Genomic DNA, 20,501 nt, shown 5'->3' on the forward strand with positions numbered 1-20,501 from the left:
GGAAGGCTAGACTTCGCTCCCCCTGTTCTGGCTATTTAGAAGGGACCCTAAAAGTTTATTCATTTGCTCATTTCAAATAATATTTATTTTTATCTGCCTCTTTAAATGCCTTATAAGCCATTTTGGAGGGATTGTTTATTCTACAGTAGTGGCCAAAATTGTGGAAACCTTTTGGGAAAAGTGTATTTTTGAGGTTTGATGGCTAATTAACACCATTTTTGTTTTTGAGTTTTAAGATAATCATATTCCACTGCTGGAATGGCCTGGGAATAGCCCAGACCTTAACCCAATTGAAAATCTATGGAGCCGACTAAAGAAACTTGTTAGTCAGAAGCGACCCAGCAATAAAGCGACCCAGTTAATAGAAGCAATCATTCAATCTTGGTTTCACATTATAACAGCTGCAGAACTAAAAGACTTGGTTCACTTCATGGGAAGACGTTGTAAGGCCATAATTCATGCTAAAGGATACCCAATTAAGTATTAACTGACATGGTGATAATTTTTGTATATTTCATTTTTTCTATGGTGACAATTTTTGTATATCTCATTTTTTTCTATGTGTTTCACTTTTCTTCTTTATACTGTAACTGCTATTCTAATAGCAAATCCATCATAAAAGTTATTGCATTACATTCTTGATTAAATTATCTTTTCATTGATATATAATTTTATGGTACTACTCCCCCAAAAAAAGTGCTGTTTTTAGCTAGTTTTAGAAAATACACTTTTCCCAAAATGTTTCCACAATTTTGGCCACTACCGTACAAGGAAGGATGTAAATAATTAGAATCTGTACATAGGTTAAGTCCTGTTGAGATGAAAGCAGAAACCAGGGGAGATAGACTACTAGGCCATGGATCTATACTGAAACAATGGCTGGAACAGCTGTGCCACTCACCGGTAAGAAGGGATCTGTGTGACCATTAGCAGAGGTGCAGAAGCACTGTTTTCCTTTTTCACCTTCTGCTTCCAATTTACTTTGCTTTTATTTTTGGGACTGACCCTCTCCATTGTCACATTCTTTACAATGTCCTCATCTCCTTCATGAGCAGTAGTTGCATGTCCTTTTTTCACAGTGCCAGGAGGGGAATGTGCCTCACAATAAGCAGTTTTGCGCACAGTAAATGTAGTGCCGTTGAGACTGGTCTCCCTCATGGGCTCAATCTTCATGAAGAGACCAGCTCTCTGGGCACAGGTAACATGGAAAGCAGTGTAGCAGTTCATTTTGTGGCACTGTATAGCTGCTCCCATGCCCTTCTGCTTGCAGATGTAGCAAGTTAGTTTCCAGCGGGCAGGCGGGATATTTTCTATTCCCTCAATAGGTTCCAGAAACACAGTGTTTGCAAAACAGATTTCTGGGATCCAGATGGCACAAACAACATGAGCCCAGTGACCATCACTGGTCTGTTTGAATGCTCCACCTTTGTTTGGACACAAGACACAATCAACAGGGTGGGAAGGGGATTGTAAACAGCAGCGACAAAGCCATTGTCCCTCAGGGATGTAGGGAACTCCATAACACTCCTGGTGCACAGCCAAGTTGCAAATGTCACAAAATAAAATGACATTGCTGTTATGACATTCATCATCCATGCAAACACAACAAACAGCATCCTCATCTATCATAGTCTGTTGGGCTCCATTATTACGACTCTCCAAATACGACTCTTTCTCCAGACGATCCAGTAGCAATTCAAAAGTCTCTGCAGAAATTGACCCATACCCATCACTCTTCCTTTTGTCATTGATCATGTCAAGCCAGGCCAAATCCTCCTCATCCAAATCATACTCCACTTCAGCGTCAACATCCTCGAGTGGTTTCTCAATATATTGATAGTAAGCTGAAGGCAAGGGTGGTGCATCCAGCTGGCTGAAAGAGTCAATCATGCGAAAGCTGGGCTGTGGTAGATGAAAAGATGCTCCCGAAGCATGTTTGGCGCATGTCTCCTTTTTTTTACCTTTGCACTGATTTTTCTTAGATTTTGAAGGAAAAAGGGGTTGTTCGCTGTTTTCTTTGTTACTGTTGCATTCTGTGATGTCCTGGGCGGTTAGCTCATCCTCGGTAATGATCTTTAGAGGATCATAAATGCTGATGCGATGGAGACGGCCATCAATATCGACTTCCACTATTCGCTGAGCCTGGGCGTATGTCAGGGTCTCTCGGGTGGGTGAGCATTTCAAACTGTATGGTGAAGGAGAACGTCTTCCCTCTAAAGTCTGCCTGGACCTCCTCCGAGGTTTCCTCATAGCAGCAAGTTAGAAAACCTATAGGATAGTACAACAGAAAATAGTTTGAACACCACTATATTCAAGCATGTGGACATCATTTTAGTACATGGAGTCTAACTTATTAGCTGATGAATTGCTTGGAGTGATTTCTAATTAGTGGTACTTAGAAACAAAGCACACCCAACAGCAGTTTAGTTAACCATAGTTTATTGAATAAAGCACAACTGGCCAAATTTTGACAATATACTGTATAAACTATAAACCAGGGGACTCTATCAGGGGTGGGTTCTACTTACCTTTACTACCGGTTTGCACCAGGGCCGCGCACAAGCGTTTTGTTGACGTCGGGGTCGGTGGGCAGAGCCTCCCGCCGGTTTTACTACCGGTTCTATAGAACTGGTACGAACCGGGGGCAACCCACCACTGGATTCTATAGACACCAGTTTGTTTGTTTAGAAAACCTACATGGTGGCTTATCTTTACATGGTCATCCTATGTGGCTCACAAATGACATCTAACAAAAACAAAATAAATATGATCAACTAAATCTAGAACAACACCTTATATCCCAATTTCAGTGCCACAACCTCCGATCAAGTGTACAGTTACCCTTGCATTTGCTAACCTCACTTTTATCCTAATCCATTGCTGGGGTGAAAAGCTAGATCTTCATAGCCCTGCAGAATTTTCAAAGTCATGGGAACCAAAATTATTAATATATATTCACACAAGAAATCTTGCAAGTTTATCAATATTATTTAAGTGGTTAGCGATTCCCACAGCGACAAGATTCGCATAATAGCCTACATCAAAGCCAAGCAAACCAAATTATGATTGTAACACAAGCTGGGATCCAGGTAATAAACAGGTTTATTTAATAATATATCATCTCACTTCCTTCAAAATCAGTCTCTCCTGACATTTTTGTAATATTCCTGAAGTTTTTGTAATATTATTTGTAATATCACAATATTCTTGGGGTTTAAGGCTGCAGATGCTTCAAAGCATGCCAATTCTTTTTACAAATAAATGAGAATGACTAAACTATTGGCGCAGCCATAATATTCAAATGGGTATGGCTATCTTTTGGACATTAGAAATTGAGTTTCTTTGCTACTCTAAAGAACACAGCTAAATATTTTAACCTAAAAAAATCATTAATACCAACCATGGCTAGATTAAAACATCTACTCTTCAAATCATGATTCCTGAGGCTAGTTTGTTTAAGATACATATCCATAGTTATAACGATGCTACCTATTCTAGGCAACATAGAACGTTGCAGCTAACTTCAACTGGATGGTTTCCAAATACCTCCTTTCCTAACCAGACAGCAAACCAGACTTGCTGTGGCTTGTATATATATTACACTAAACCAGTTTGTCTAGGTTCCAACATCACAGCAACCTACATTTAATCTAAAGCATAAGCAAATGTTTTCAAACTCCTTCCAATTGAGAAGCTGAAGAGCTTAAAGCTCACTAAGATGACTCCTTGTAACAAAAAGAAAACTTAGTATTCAATGTGAGCAAAACCTTTTAATCAAAACAAAACATGAAAATTAGGAATTATACTTTTTGACTAGAATCTAAACAAGTTTGACTATAATGTTTGAAGCACAGTAAACATTATGAAATTAAATAACAGTGCCAAATAGCTATTGTCAGATAAGGCTCCTGTTAAAACAGAAATCTCCTAATGTAGATTGGCCTACAGTTTCGTTTTGCACAAAAAGCAAATCCTGGCTCCCAGGCTTATTATTTTGAAAGGTGTAATCATTATTCAGGGGCAATTTAATTTAAATAAATGAGCTTTCTAAAGCTGCCAAACCATTAGAAGTAGAAAAACCTTTAGAAACTAATTGCCAAGAAAAATATGTGAATACAGACACATAGGATTTTTTTTTCTATGTCAATAAGTATTATATTGGGTTTTTTAAAAAATCAGTTTATAACAAGCTACGGTGTTACTAGTAGAAAACAAACATTTTGGCCACTAACTTGTAACTTCTGAACTTAATGTATCTGTCTTCCAAGGGAAAAAGGATTGCCAGAATGTCTATGGAATCCAAGGTTTTCATTTTTGTAACCACATATAATCACAAGATAGTTTAGCTAGACTAAACATAAAATGTTCAGCATACACAGCACCCTGAAAGACAAAGAAAGCATCAACTACCACTTTATTGTATACAGGTACATACTGTTATAAAAAATGAGCTTTTTGCATGTGTTGGCAGGTATCCTTTTTAGGAACTTTTTAATCCTGTTTATAGCAGCAGTTACACATACATTGCTTGTTTAGGCAGAAAATTACCATGGGACACTATCAGTAATACAGATTTCCCAGAAAATTTTTAACTGCGAAACTTTCTGCTGCTTTAAATCAAGCGAGATCCAATCTCACATTACTGACTTCTATTTAATATTGTAATTTTACTTTCATATAATAAACATATAAAAAGTATCCTCCACCGATACTCTGTAGCATATAAAGATTTCTCCTGTAGCTAAAAGTATCAGAATTGATTTGGAAATATCTAAATATGATGTGATTTCCACATTTCACCTCCTCCATCCCCAAAAGGGGAAAGTCCATTTCCAAAGATTATGTTGGAAATTAATGTTCTGCTTTAGGATTCTACTACCTCAGCAGATGGCAGCACTGAGCTGAATTAGTTTACTCTCAGAAGTGCTAAAGTGCTGGCCGTGGTCGGTAGGTCTGTCTCTCTGTCTGTCTGTCTCTTTCCATCCTACTATCCATCCTATTTATATGACCATCCATATCACAAACCATGATTCTCTGCAGTATCCAAAAAAACCCCATAAAAGGGAATATTAAAAATATTCCACAATTTAAAAAATTATTATTATTAAAAGGCTAGAGAATGTTAAATGTTACAATCAATGTAGCCACATCATTAAATCACCAGTTAATATTGTATGAGAACCACAATGGAATTTTAGGTAACTAAGCTGGGGAACTGAGAAAAAAAAAGGTACTTTTATCACGTAGTCATAAAAACTGCCTGTATGTTGTCATCAAGAGTTAAATTCAATAAGAGAATTTAATGTCTTCTTTTATAACAAGGTAAAAGATATCTAAGGATATAGACTGAAATGTCTATAGACAATACCAGTGATGGCCAAACTTTGGCCTCGGCATGTCAAAAATTCAGTAAATAACATAGTAACAGAATTGGAAGCAACGGACCTTGGAGGACTTCTAGTCCAACTTCTATACCATTCCAAACAAATGGCTGTTCTTAAAAGCCTCCAATTGAGGCTCCCACCCTCACTGAAGAAAAAACAAAAGAACAAAAACCCAATTCTTTACACACAGATAGTCCTCGACTCAAGATCACAATTAAGGCCAAAATGGCTATTGCTAAGCAAGACAGTTGTTAAGTGAATTTTGCCCTGTTTTATTATCTTTCTTGCCACAGTTGTTAAGTGAATCACTTAAGTAATCACATGATCCCGGGACACTGCAATTGTCATAAATATGAGTCAGTTTCCAACCATCTGAATCAGGGGTAGGTTCTACTTACCTTTACTACCGGTTCACAGTGGGGCCGTGCGTGTGCGCTTGCTTCGCTCACGCACGCATGCACTCTTCTGCACAAGCGCAGAAGCTTCTGCGCATGCGAAGCATTTTGATGATGTCGGGGTCAGTGGGCGGAGCCTCCCGCCGGTTTTACTACTGGTTCTATAGAACCGGTGCAAACCGGGGGCAACCCACCACTGATCTGAATTTTGATCACATAACCTAGAGGACGCTGCAATAGTTCTAAGTGTGAAAAATGGTCATAAGTCATCTTTTTTAGTGTTGGTGTATCTTTGAATGGTCACTAAATAAACTGTTGTAAGTCGAGGACTACCCGTATTTATTTTTTAAAAATACAGTCCAACTATGTGATCTCCAGATTTGTGGCACACCACTTACCTTCAGGCAGTGTTCTTTTTTATTGGCAGGCCTACCCAAACTATCTCCAGATTCCACAAGGCCTTTGTTCTTTAAGTAGTTTCACACCATATTCTTGTGCAGTCTCCGCAACCTCCAAAAATCTTGTGAGAATGAAGTGTGCTTTCAAGAATAGTTGTTGGGAATTGGTGAATGGTGGTGTGTCAGCCAAAATGTCACGGCCTGTCACATGGGTGTTGTAGATTCGCCATCATTGGACTACACTCAGCTTTCTCAATCCTCTTTAATCAATGGCTGAACTTGGCTCCAGTAATCAAACAGAATAAATAAACAAGGGCTACCGGATCTCTGCTGCAAAAATCAGATAATCTGATCAGCAAGAAATAGCATTTTCTTTAGATGCTCTAATAATATTCAGATTTTTGAAGCCTAGATCTGATAGCCATAAAATAAAGCTTTAGGCTACTTCAGGCAACATGGAATAACTTTATATGGTGCACTAAGCACTTATGTAATATGTTTCTGATGTTACACAAAGTGGTTTAGTTATTATGACTTAGCATTGTGTAAACCAAGCCAATATCACTTGTTCAACAAATAATGTTTAAAACAAATGCAAATAATGCACTATCCAAGCCATTTAGTTACTCTGCCCGGTTAAGTAAATTTTAACCAGGAGATTGGATTCTCCCTAACAAATTATTTATCATTTGGGAGTGCTCTTGGAGCTGGTATTGTCATTTGGGTCAACGTAACCTTAAGCGTATTTATCACATGGATATTCCAATACAAATTTGACATGGACAGAGATACTGTATTCAAAACAGAATGAAATTGTTAATAAGGATGGCCATTATGTTATCTAACTGCTTTGTGCTATTCAACAGCTTCCAGCTGTTTGCGGAACCAATTTAAAGACTTGATGTTAAAACTACCAGAGTTAGGGACAAATTATCAGAAAAATTGTCTGAGATTGTTAAATTATCTTAAGTATCTTTCTCAGAATGCTTCAAGCAAATAAAAATAGGGCACCCCCAAATTCTTTGGCTGTTAATTTTTAAACACAGTGTTAATGTTTTTCTAGAATCTTTCTACTTTTTTAGTGCTCTGCTGTTGGTCTTATTTTTATTCTGCAGCTTTGTATGTGTTTGTTAGATTTTATCTGTACTCTTATTAATTTCTGTCTAGAAAACTCCAAATCTTTGATGGTACTTAATGTAATGCATAAAAGGGATATCCAGCATTTGTCTAATAAATAAAATATAGCAGTTTTTTTTAATTTCTTGGTCTAAAAATAATCAAAAAGCTATTATGTAATTCCCTAAATTCATTAATCATATAACTCATCTTTCAGTATTTCAGACAACTACAAAGATAACTGCTTCAAGAGCAGAGGGTAAGGCAATCAATAATATATTATTTAATTGCATGCATATAACTCAAAGCATTTCAATTTCAAAATAATTTTATGAAGTGGATTTGGATTAGCAATAACAACTTATTCCAAGTTACACGGTATTTAATTCTCACATTCAAGCCTCATATATTTAAGTGAAAACACAACAATACTCCCAGCAGAAAGAAATAACTCTACAGAATCATTTCATAGTGAAAAATTGGTCCAAATATTAAGAATAATTTTTTTTGAAAAATAAATGAAATTCTCAGCATTCAGTTTCTAATATTCAATTAGTACCTAGTAATCAGTTCTCACTATTAAACTTAGTCTAGCAAGGAATATGACTGACTGATCAAATCTTATCCACACATATTAATTATATTAGCTTTTCTATGCTATTGCGGTTTTCTGTGATTGATTGATTTTTATTATCCTACAGGAGAGTCAGTTTGTACTAGTGGTTAAGTTATCAGGCTGGAAACTAGAATTCTAGCCCCTCTTTAGCCATAAAAGCCAGCTGGGTGACTTCGGGCCAGTCATTCCCTCTCAACCAATGACATCAGGCTCGAGCGACAAGCCAGTTGATCAAATCCCATTGTAATCAATAGATCAATATTCAGTTGATTCAAAAAAAAGTTGACCCTACACTTGCGGGAAAACACTAGGAAGAAAATAACAATGATATAGCACTTCATATTATTCTGACTATAATACTAAAGAATAACCTAAAAATCTGTTCAATAAATAGTAAGGGGGCAGATAAATTCATAAATATCAAATTAAAAGATATTTATAATACATACTTTATACTCCACAGTCAGATCTCTGGGGCATAGTCTGCCTACATTACTGAACAAAAAATAATTCTAAGGAATCAAAGAATAGTGTTGCTGATAATTCAAGGATTGAATTACTTCATCAAATAAGCAAACATGAAACAGGAGATTAGTAAGGGAGTCCAAAGTACTTTTCTTTCTTTTTCTTCTTCCAATCTAAGCTAGTAATTAGGCAACTTCCAAAAAGAAATGGGGTGGGAGGCTTCAAGCAAGATGGCAAGAGAGGGAAGCATAGTTGTAAGGTGTGTACAATATTTCTCTTCTGAATTCAATTGTACACAAACTATACTTGGTTTGTGCTAGTTTGCAGATGAGGGGAAACTGGGAATGATAATTAATACTTTAGTGAAACAAGATCCAAACTATATAGATAGATTTGAGCACTCGGCCAAAATGAATGCTACAGAATGCAATAGGGTGGACCAGGATGATCTTATTGATCATACATTGAACATGTACCAGGAGTACGAGGCAGCTGCTAAAAAGCAAATATTATCTTTAACAGCAGTGCAAATCCAAATCATTGTCCTTCAAAAGCAGCTGTGACAAATTGGATCGAGTTCATAGGAAGGGTATCAAGATGGTGGAGGGTGTAGAAAATAAACCCTATGAGGAGCACTAAAGGATCTGGGTATGCTTAGCCTACATAAAAGACCGAGAGGAGATATTATAGCAGTCTGTTTGTTTCATTTGAAGGCTACTCAACTCCAGAATTACTCTGGATATTTTACCATTTAAAAGCAGAAAAACAATAGAGGAAGAATCTGAAACATCCAACTAACCAAGTTTCATGTTAAAAAAGAAGAACCCCAAAGAGACAGGCAGCACAGCTAACCTATCACAGAACTTGGGACAACAACCCAATGATTTTAAGGACTACAACAGAACTTTCACACAAAGAGGGAGCGGAATTATGTTTAACAGCTGTGGTGGTGCAGTGGTTAGAATACAGTGCTGCAGGCTACTTCTACTGACTGCCAGCTTACAGCAGTTTGGCAGTTCCGAGTCTCACCAGCTCAAGGTTGATTCAGCCTTCCATCCTTCTGAGGTGGGTAAACTGGGGACCCAGATTGTTGGGGTCAATATGCTGATTCTGTAAACCACTTAGAGAGGGCTGCTCAAAAAAATAAACGGAACACAAGCAGAAGACATCCGAGATCTGAATGAATGAAATAGCCTTATTAAATACTTTGTTCTTTACATACAGTAGTTTATACGCTGCTCAAACTAAAGTGAACACAAAACTACTGTATGTAACAAAGTATTTAATAAGGCTATTTCATTCATTCAGATCTCGGATGTCTTCTGCTTGTGTTCTGCTTTATTTTTTTGAGCAGTGTATATAAGTCTAGGTGCTATTGCTATTCTATTATTGCTCCAGAGGCAGGATCAGAAGAGTGGGTTAAAACTATAAGGAAAAGCTTTCAGGCTACACATTAGGATAAATCTCCCAGTAATATGAGCTGACTGCTACTGGAACAGACTGCCACGTGAAGTGGTGAGTTCTCTTTTGCTGCAATTCTTCAGAGATTGGATATTCATTTGTCAGAGATGCTGTACGGGGTTCCTGAACAGAACAGAGGGTAGGACTACATAACCTCTAAGATCCCCTCAAACCCTATAATTCTCTGCACTTGCTAAAATATTGGTTGGTGCTTTTGCTAGATGTATTCATGTTATATAGAATTGATTTTAGATTTAAAAGTAGTGATGATGCTCCAAAAACTACAAAATACAGAGTTGGGTAATAGCCTTACTAAGAACAACTAACATATATTACAAAATAATGTGCACATTTTCTAATACTTGAACATTCTGAGAGAAAACAGCCAAAGTACATAAATTAGACCACAAGGCCTGAATTTAAACAGTGATGGGTTACACATGTCAGTGTGGGATTTGTAGCTACTGTGCAAAGCCAAATGAACTATGATTTATTAAGCCAAGTATAGATGATAAATCACAGATGACTACAGCTCATTCCCAAAATGAAGACTGCAGTAGTATAAATTTGTGAATGCCAGCAATTTTAAGTATCAGGTTCAATAGAAGATTCTGAAAGATGAAGAAATGCCTGGCACTATGTATAGGGTTAGGGTTAGCCATTAGTCAAGGAGTTTAGTTATTGAATAGTTAAATGTAATTATCTCATTGCTTAAAAGCAACATTTATAAGAAACCAATATTCTGCTTTACTGAAGGAAGGACTATAAAGCTTCAAAGATTCCAAAGCAATTTTTCCATTTTACATTTCTCCCTTCATTCCTACCATGACAGCACAATATTTTATAGAGGGGAATGTAAGAACTGTCCAAGATTTGATGCACAAAAGTCTATCAAATAGCTGTATGAATTCAAATGTACCCAATGAGATGCATTAAACTGATTCCATGATTTAATTAGGTAGTTTGATCAAACTGAAGCTTCACAGAGTTCTAATGTGCTTCTTACAGGGCTATATTCCATGACTTGATGATATGAGCTCTGATCCATGAAAGGTAATGTGAAAATGAATTTGTTACTGTTTATGGTGTCACTAGATTTTTGTTTATACAGATGATACAGCAAAGGAATGTATCCTCTAAAGTTTCTGTTAAAGAAGGAAAAAAGGAAATGGAAAGCAAATGCGAGTAAAAAAAGTGAAATCATGCAAAGAAGTGGAGGAAGGGAAAGGCATAAGGTAAGAGCAGCATTACCTACCGGTATCAGGTGATTTCCAGAAACTCTGAGAATTATAGTACTAGTGGCATCAGATTGTGACTGGCTGACTGAAAACAATTTTTTTGTTCAGGAAATTTTTTTATTCATTCAAGTAAAGGTTTACAAAATAGTTACTAACCATTTATTTTTCTAAGACTTGTTCATCAGGGAGAAAAGTTAAAGGTCCCATAAAAAGGAGAACAAAAAAAATCATGTATGATGATCAATCCATGTTTTTAGAAAGCATTCATAATCTAGTTGTGCACATGAGCTTCATAATATACAGAAGTTTTATTAACTTGAACCAAAGAGCTCCCATAATTTGCTGGGAACAATCAACCAATTTTCTTTTCTCTCTTTTATAATTCTGGAAATATAAAATTAGAAGTTAATAGCAAAACTGCTCAAGGATGATTCAGAAACAAGCAAACCTATTACTAAAAGTCAACATGGCTTTGTTAAAAACAGATCATGCCAGACAAACTTTACTGCAATCTTTGACAGTGACAAATTAGTGGACCAGAGAAATGCTGCAGACATAGTATACTTGGACTTCTGTAAGGATTTGACAAAGTAGACCAATCTACTTCTCGATACATTAGAAAAATGTGGGATTTTTCTAATGTATCAGTTCACCACCAAATGGATTTATAACTGGCTGACCAACTGCACTCAACATGTAGTCCTCAATGGAACTACATCTACATGCAGTGGGTATCCCAAGTTTCTCTCTTAGGCCCAGTATTCTTCAATTTTTTTTATAATTGATTTAGATCAATTTAGAGGATAAAAGGGAAACTCATCAAATTTGCAGACAACACCAAGCTGGGGGGAAAGGGAGTAGTCAACACTTTAGAAGATAGACAGTGCATCAGCACTTAAAACACTGGGCCCTATCCAACAAAATGCAATTCAGTGGTGAGAAAAGTAAGGTTTTACACTTAGGCAAGAAAAACCAAATGCACAGCTATAGAATAGGTGGTATGTGGCTCAACAGCACTAATAGTGAGAGGGATCTAGGAGTCCTGGTGGACAACACTTAAATATGAGTGTGCTGCAGCTGCCAAAAAACCAATGCGGTCCTAGGTTGCATCAACAGAGGGATAATATCAAGATCCCATGAAGTGTTAGTACTGCTTTATACTACTTTGGCAAGATCACACCTGGAATGCTGCATCTAGTTTTGACCACCATGGTAGAAAAAATATGTTGAGACTCCAGAAAGGATGCAGAGAAGAGCAACAAAGATGATTGGGGGCTGGAGGCTAAAACATATGATGAATGGTTACAGGAACCAGGTGTTTCTACCTGTAGTTTAACAAAAAAAGGATTAGGAGTGATATAATAGCAGTCTTCCAATATTTGAGAGGATGTCACAGAGAATAGGGGGTCAACCTATTCTTCAAAGCACCTGAGGACAGGACAAGAAGTAACAAATGGAAACTTATCAAAGAGATCCAACCTAGAACTAAGGAGAAATTCCCTGATAGCAAGAAAAATTAACCAGTGGAATGGCTTGCCTTCAGAAGTTGTGGGTGGTCTGTCACTGGAGGTTTTTAAGAAGAGACTGAGTAGCCATTTGTCTGGAATGATATAGGATTTCCTGCTATAAGTACCCTTATGTACTGCTGTTGCACTGCTTTTTATAGTTAACAGAATAAAGTTTTTCCATTGCTGATGGAAAAGATAATGCTAAATTAAAATGATACATGCAGTAGTACTTTATTCTGTGTATCATTTTAATTCAGCATTATTTTTTTTTCCATCAGCAATGTCCTTCATATCCAAGATCATCCTCACAAGTAAGTCCCACTTAGAGACAAGATTCTGGAATTCAAAATGTACTGCCTGTAAATTCTGCCTGTTTTATTGCTTCCTGTAGACCCTAGCTGAGAAATTCAGGATGAAAGCAAAGACAGCTGCCCCCTGAATAGCCTCTTTTGACTGTCTATTTTTGTGAAAGGGGGAATGGTTCTCCATGGCTCCAATCATCAGTATTGATTTTTGTGTACTCAGTTGGTCAAACTAAAAATAATATTAAATATATACTTTCTTTGATTTCCACAACTACAACTACAGCGGGACCCCAAATACAGCTATGCAAATAGGAGGGAAGAGTTTCCTTTCCAAAGAAACCACTGGTCCTGGAAATAGTTTGGACAGATAACAACTGACATTTCAGTGCCAGCATGCATGTGATTTTTAACAATTTCGTACCAAACCTCATAACAGAAGAGAATATCTGTAGCTCATCAAGGACTTCACCGTGTTCAAGCCTACAATATCTATTAATTATTTTAATATCTAACATTGAATCTAATCATGCATTTCAGATCTTAGAAACTTGAATCTTCTAGTTCAGTGTTTCTCAATGTTGGCAACTTTAAACTGTATGGACTTCAACTCTCAGAATTCCACAGCCAGGTACATAAAATATGGTTAAAAACAAGGCTCAGAACTATTTGTATGTATGCAACTTTAGATTTATCCCTACGGTGAATTCTGAAATCTGGTTTATTTTTTTTATTCTTCTACACTTTGAATGTGACTGCTCATAAACCACATTAAGGATTATTTATATAGGAACTTGCAGTTAAGTGAAGGTTCAGAGAAGGTAAGGGGCCATTTTGACTCTTTGGGGGCCAGTGAGCTTTTATTCTTTCTCATACCATGCCTAAAATCTATATAACATTTTCTTCTCAAACATTACAAATCTAATGGAGTTATAGAGGTTTATAGAGTTATACTTCTTCTCTGTCACCCCATATTGTATTGTTTCTCTCATTTAAATATTCCCAGATATGGAGAGAAAATGGTTAGGGAAAACTTCATCTACGTATTTAATTATATAAATATTACAGTTTAAGGACTAGTAAAAGCATGTCCAAGCTTAATAACAACATGAAAACAAAAAGAATATACAAATACTAAATACATAAATAAATATTGCTTTAAGTTGCAATAATATTTGATTTACAGTTGAATATTGTAATATTTTCCATTTAATAAGGAATCTACTAAGGCTTTCAAGCAATTTTATCAGCCTCTTAGCTACCCTTCCAAATTTTAAATAAGATATGGTATTTGCTAATGCCAATTTACCTAGGACTAGTGATATAGTTTTCAAACACTTCACACTCCGCTTCCTTTGTATTGCACAGCTCATTCATCAATGGGTAAAAGTTGATATATTGCCACAAAAAAAACACCCCTACCTTTTGGGATTTGTGGAAAGCAGAATTTGAAACAAATACTTTTCAGTTCTAGATACTGCAAATCTGGTGGGTTTAAATGGCATACTAAACCTCTAAGTTCTTTTACCTCAGGCCCCAAAGTTAGACATGGGAGTTAAGACAGCAGCATGTACATCCTTGTTAAAGCTATAGGACTGGAGTTGGGCTTTACTAGCAAAAAGGAAACAGGCAGCTAAGGGAGGAAACAGATGTTTGGATCTAGACACCATAATATAGAAAATCTGCCATTCCTGGTGTTTACAGTTACTAAAGCATTGGGACATGTAATATATACGACCAACAAAGGAAGGGGAAGAAGTGGAGAACTGTTTTGAACTAATTGATGAAATATGTGCTGATGACAGGATTCATATTTCCCAATATATTATTATTTGTGTAATGCACAGACGACTATATTCATGCCTGCTTTAGCCGCTATAATACCTGTTTGTGCAACAGATTTAAATCAAAACTAAAGAAAACATTCTTGGATTTAGAATGAAGTATCAATGCAGCCAATGAATCAGACATTAAGGCTATACTTTCACAGCAGGACTTTTCTGCACCAGACAAAACCAATCAAAGCATTGCATGCACAGACTAACGAAAAGAATTATGCTTATGTACTGTGTTCCACTTTGTTTTTAAAATGCCCTATACCTCAGAAGAAATCAATTGAGCACTGAATATATTCAAGTGGCAGGGTTTTCTCAACCTCAAAATGAATACACTACTTCAAACAGGGGGGCTCATTTTTGTTTTCATGTCTGAGAAGCATTATACTGTTGCCATATTTAATTAACTGGATAGTTATCCACCTGAGATCCTGTAATGGCGCATTCTTGCAGAGGGTCAGTCTAGATGATCTCTAAAGTATATCCCAAATCTTTCTTTCTACAATTCTACAGAAAGATTGAAAGTAAGCCTAAACTGACATTTTACTTAATTCCATTCTACCAGTCATTTATATTCAAGGTAACGCATGAAAGCTTTTCTGTCATCTCGGTGCATCTTTTCCAAGACTCGTGTAAGTCTACCCTGTACTTTCAAGGAGAGAAGCAACCTAGAACTAAGGAGAAATTTCCTGACAGTTAGAAGAATTAATCAGTGGAACAACTTGCCTCCAGAAGTTGTAAATGCTCCAACACTGGAAGTTTTTAAGAAGAGATTGGATAACTATTTGTCTGAAATGATATATAGAGTTTTCCGCCTAAGCAGGGGGTTGGACTAGAAGACCTCCAAGGTTCCTTCCAGCTCTGTTTTCTATTCTCATTCTTAATTCCTAATTCTATTCTATTCTGTTGCCTGAATACAGAAGGGCAGCCATGAATTCCGCCAAGGCTTTCTCGATTCCTTCAACACAGTAGTGACTCTCTAGCAACTAACTGATATCAGGCAGCAGAAGCGTGTAACGTTGGACTACTACAGGCATGGCTGTATCTAGAAAAAGCTGTCTTGGTAGAATCCTCGCTGCCAATTCTGAATCCTCTGGGCGGAATTTGGGGTCTACGCAAAGCTTTTTCCACCGAACGAGGCATTCATTGCACGACGTCAAGTATCGGATCCCAACCCAAAATTCCCCCAGGCCCCTCCAACGGAAAATACTTTCCCAGGGGAACGGTCTTCATTAACCCTGTTGGAAGTGAGGCTCTTGTCACGTGACCGACCGACAAGGCAACAATTTTGATCTCTCCAAACGCCAGCCCGCCTCACTTCCTTCCACAGATTAAAAAAAAAAAACAAACAGCAAAGGGACGGGGGGGGAGGGAAGAGGGGGGGAAAAGGAGGAGAAAAAGTGGGCCTGAATATGAATTTATCAATGTCTCCAAGGCCCTGGGAGGGGGGGGGAGGGGAAGGGGGGAAATCCCTCCACTAATTGCATAGCAGGTAAAGGAATCATCCGTAGTCGTGTTCGGATTGGAAAGCGGCGCTGTCCATCATCCGTCAATGGAATCAATCGCATCCTCCCGGTTCCAAACAGGAGCGACGTGTCCCTGCCTCGACCAATGATGAAGGGGAAGGTGGGCGTGGCCAATGATGTCCCGGTTATGAGGGCAAACAAGATGGCGGGGAGCGGGTTCCCTCTTTCCCCCGCGTTCTCAGTTGCTCTCCCTTTTCCCCTCAAATTCGGTATAAGGCGTTGTGGAAGGATCCCTGCCCCGCATCTCGGAGGGCTCCAGGCCTTTCTAATTCTGTCACCCAGCTCCCGCCCAAGCCGGTCACCTTCATGCGATCCTAGGGGGACCGTGAGGAGAAGGGAAGGGGAAGGAGGTTGCGACTGCGGCGGCACGGAGAGGGTGGTGAGGGGGGAGATCTTGACTCTCTACTTGCCTGGGCCGCCTCCTTGTTCTCCTCCGCGGGGGCCCCTGGCTTTCTGCGGGGCGCTCGGGATTGCACCGTCGGCAAAGGGTGGGTGGAGTGGGGGGGGGACAAGATGTCGGCTCAGCCCGTATCTCCTCAGCGCCGCCCCCTCATGCCTGCGATTCCCAGCCCGCTCGGCCCCGCTGCCTCTTGCCTCAGTGCCTCCGCCGCGGCTCCGGCTCCTGTTGCGGGGTGGGTAGGGGGGAGGGAGCGAGGAAAGGCAAGATGGAGGCGGCGGCGGCAAAAAAAAAAAAAAAAAAAAAAGCAGGAGCGCAGCCCGGCCAAACGATGGAGAGGAAAAGGGGGGAGGGAGGGAAGGAGGCGGCGAGGGAGGGGGCTGCAGCCGCGCTTGGCTCTCTCGGGGCCCCCCCGACAAGGACCGCCCCCCCCTCCGCTTTTCCTCTCCGGACATAGAATTGGGAAGGCCTGGGGGTAGCGGTGGGATTGGAGAGGGGGGGGGAGTGACCGAGATAGGCTAATGAACCCTGTGTGGTGGCGGCTGACAGACACACTGGGGTGGGAATGGGGGTGGGGGGCTAATTCTTGAAACTGGCTGCCTCAGGAGGCCGGTTTGGGGGACTAAGTTGAATTCTGGCGACATGCAGGGAGGAAAAGTGCTGGGAATCATTCTGAGGCAGCAAATGGAAGAGCTTGTTCATACCTGATCCAATTCCTACAGGGAGAGTCACTTCCGTGTAAGAACGTGTGTATCCTATATGTAGATTGGAGCATGTGTGCAATTTGCTGCAGGCTTATGCTTTGGGAGGCCCTGCCCAGCAAAATGACAAGTGTCTGAATATGGCCTGGTGAACTACACGTGATGTTAACATTATGTGCCACACTGTAATAAATGAGCCTGTTTCCCATAAATTTAAAGAACCTGGATCTGAGACAGTCTCTTCAATCTGCTCCAAAAGTGCCCAGCCACCCACCCAATACTATCACTGGCATTTTAATCCAATATATGTGGGAAAACACCAGGTTGAAGGTGGCAGTCCTGGATTATACCATTTGGGTACATGGAAATAGGAAAGATGTGTACTGCTGTGCTGTTTAAACTTTGATTTGTGAAGAGGATGGATTTTGCATGTACAGAACTTTTTCCCCATTGCTAATTGTTATAATTGCAATAAATAAATTGCAGCCACATGCTATTTACAAGGATTCCAAATATATGAGTTAGCTAGTGACATAAAGAAGCCAGACAGTATAAGCTATGTGATTCATATGAAAAAAAAAAAAGTTACATTGCAGTGGTGTTCAATTCATGAATGCTAAGTAGAAGGAAGAGGAAGAACTTTGGGTACTCATTCTTATACTCTTATTAGCAAGCTACAGCATAAAACGATAAATTGAAATCGTTATATAGTTTGCTCACCAACATGCCTATACCTTTATTACAGGCATAGTATAATCATTTGGCTAAAACTACTCATGCTATTACTGAATGCAGATTCAAAATAAAAATGCACTGCCTTAAAAGGCAGCTGCTATTATAGAAAAAGAAGTATTCTCAGTCAGGCTGTAGTAAAGTAAATATGGATACTCAACTATCCCGAACTTGCACTCTGGCAATTTAGAAATTTAACCTCTAATCTGGTTTTTATTTTAAAAAATTCAGCTTCTTTTCAGCTCTGAATTTTTATGAAATGTATACAACTTAATAAAAGTTACTTTAAAATTAAAAACAATCTTGTTATTTGTTACTATACTCCTCTCACCTGTATTATTTATTTACTAGAACGATATTCCACCTTTTGTGCAAGAGTTTATAAAAGGCACACCATACAGGATGTGCTCTATCCTTCTATTTTCCCCCCAGCAATTACCCTCTGAGGTAGGATTTGCTGATAGCAAATTATTTCCTCCAAATCAACCAATGAGCTTCAGTGGCTGAGAGTTAAGCTTATTTTCTCAATACCAGTGATGATTTGCTTCCAATGCTCTGAAACAGATTTGGAAGTACACATTAAGAAAATGTTCCACTGATGCAATAGCATAATTTAAGTTTCTTTGATAGCAGCTAACAATTGTTAATACTTGTTTTCTGTTAATAATTGGTTGATACTGTTTTTTCATAGATATTTCTATTGAACTAAAGTAAAACTAAAATTAGGTATCAAAAAGGGATAATTTTGAGTTCCAAATACAGAGTAGAACAAAGACTTCAGAGAAATATTTCCAAATAATTTCTGGAGAGAAAAGTCATTTCCAAAAAAAGATTGGTTTGCAACTCAGATATTTTTACTGCCAAGGTGATAATTGTTTTGTGAAGAATAGAATTAATACATCACTCGAGTCCTGCTTTCTCATTGTGTGGTGGTGGTATGTGTCCTTGAGAGATGAGCAAAGAACACCAGGAGTGTACATTATGAAGATAGATTCCTAACAAGTTGATCAGAAATGAGAAAGCAAACAAGTAGCTGTATCAGGCCACTTGAGGTGGATGATCACTTTAGTGACAATGGCAAAGGCATTTTGTATTGCATAAAAGAAAGCAATGGTAAACTACTGTAGTTAACCAATAAAGGCACAGAGATAATGTAATTCTGTGCTGGATTTTGAGTTTCTTGGGTTGATGGCACTGCATATGTTCCCAAAGAAGAGCTGAGGCTCTTTGGGAGTACTACCGCTACCAGTGTTTGTGGCATGGTTAGATGAAAGCCTTAGGAACATCCAATTGCTGTGTTGGTTTATTGTCATGCAGGAAAAGTAAACCCAAAGTTACAGAGACATTACAGTGTTCCCACTGTAGCGTAAGCATAAACATGGGAAAGTTCAACACAATGAAAGATGAAGTGAATTGGCTTCATACTGACATTTTAGGCATCAGAAAATTGACAATTCAGTTTACTACCCGGGGCACAAAGATCAAGTGTTGCTTTAATAGGAAGGATGGAACAAGAACTATTTGGGTACAATGCAGTCAGTGGCTGAATAATATCAGACTTCACAGACAACTCTGACATAGTTATCTATGTTTATGTTCCAGTCACATGTAGAAGAGGTTCTGATGTGTTTTATGGTCAGGTTCAATCTGACATCAAGAAAACATGTAAGGTGTGCTTCTATTGGAGATGAATGCTAAAGTTAGAAATTGTAAAGAAGAACATCTGAAAACATTATTTGCCTAAGAAACAGAAATGGATCTGGAGAAAAACTTAGCAGTTTTTGAATGATTTCATTGTTAACTTAGTTTTCCAACAAGCCTATATATGTGTACATTATCAGATGGAATATCTAAAAATTAAAGTGGCTGTGCAGAAGTTATATTGATCTCTACAAGGAGGTGTAAAAAGACTGAACATGGTATTGGGAATGGAAAAACAAAATTTAACAAATAATCTCTGAACTCAAATGGAGGTTCCATGCTTGAATTGGTATACTAAAAAACACCACTTAACAGATAGACCTGGCTCTCTGGAGGAGCCTAATACTGAGAAAGATGGAAGAAAAAATAAGAGGACAACCACCAGCAGACTGGGTGGATTCAATTTCAGTGGCAATGGGTGCAGCTTCAAAAGATCAAATAGGCAAAATGGGAAATAGATCATGCTGGAGAAGTTCTATGTATGAAGTTGCTAAGAGACAATGCTGACTTGAGGCACATAAGCAAAATAATAAAAACTAATACATTTGCTGCACAGTGTAAATAATTAGTGCCTACTGTCTGAATCATGTCTTTACAGCAGCATAAGATGAATGTTCCTAGAGTTTTGTTGTCTTTTATCAGTACACAAAATATGACAAATGCAACAAGTTGAATGCTGCTAAATTTCAATGCACTAGTTCAATGTAACTATTTGTAATTATTGGG

General features: G+C 38.3%; 1 protein-coding gene across 16 annotated transcripts in view; it reads right to left on the minus strand.

Moving 5' to 3' along the window:
* Nucleotides 1–17,420, minus strand: part of BRPF3 (bromodomain and PHD finger containing 3) — a 46,632-nt gene extending 29,212 nt beyond the window's left edge. For 11 of the 16 annotated variants that reach the window (XM_034414699.3, XM_034414698.3, XM_087889563.1 and 8 more), the window contains exons 1-2: nucleotides 16,655–16,994; nucleotides 902–2,268 (exon numbers count right to left, since the gene is read on the minus strand). In XM_034414699.3, coding sequence (XP_034270590.1) covers nucleotides 902–2,250 — 1,349 coding nt within the window. In that variant the 5' untranslated portion in view covers nucleotides 2,251–2,268; nucleotides 16,655–16,994. Of the gene's footprint in view, nucleotides 1–901; nucleotides 2,269–2,528; nucleotides 2,747–16,654; nucleotides 16,995–17,345 lie in introns of those variants that run through there. The other 5 variants (XM_087889564.1, XM_087889561.1, XM_087889565.1 and 2 more) reach the window with 4 other exon arrangements.
* Between the last annotated feature and the right edge of the window lie 3,081 nt (nucleotides 17,421–20,501).

Source organism: Pantherophis guttatus, chromosome 3, assembly GCF_059756535.1.
Source record: "Pantherophis guttatus breed Tessera chromosome 3, ASM5975653v1, whole genome shotgun sequence".
In the NCBI taxonomy this organism is placed as follows: Eukaryota; Metazoa; Chordata; class Lepidosauria; order Squamata; family Colubridae; genus Pantherophis; species Pantherophis guttatus.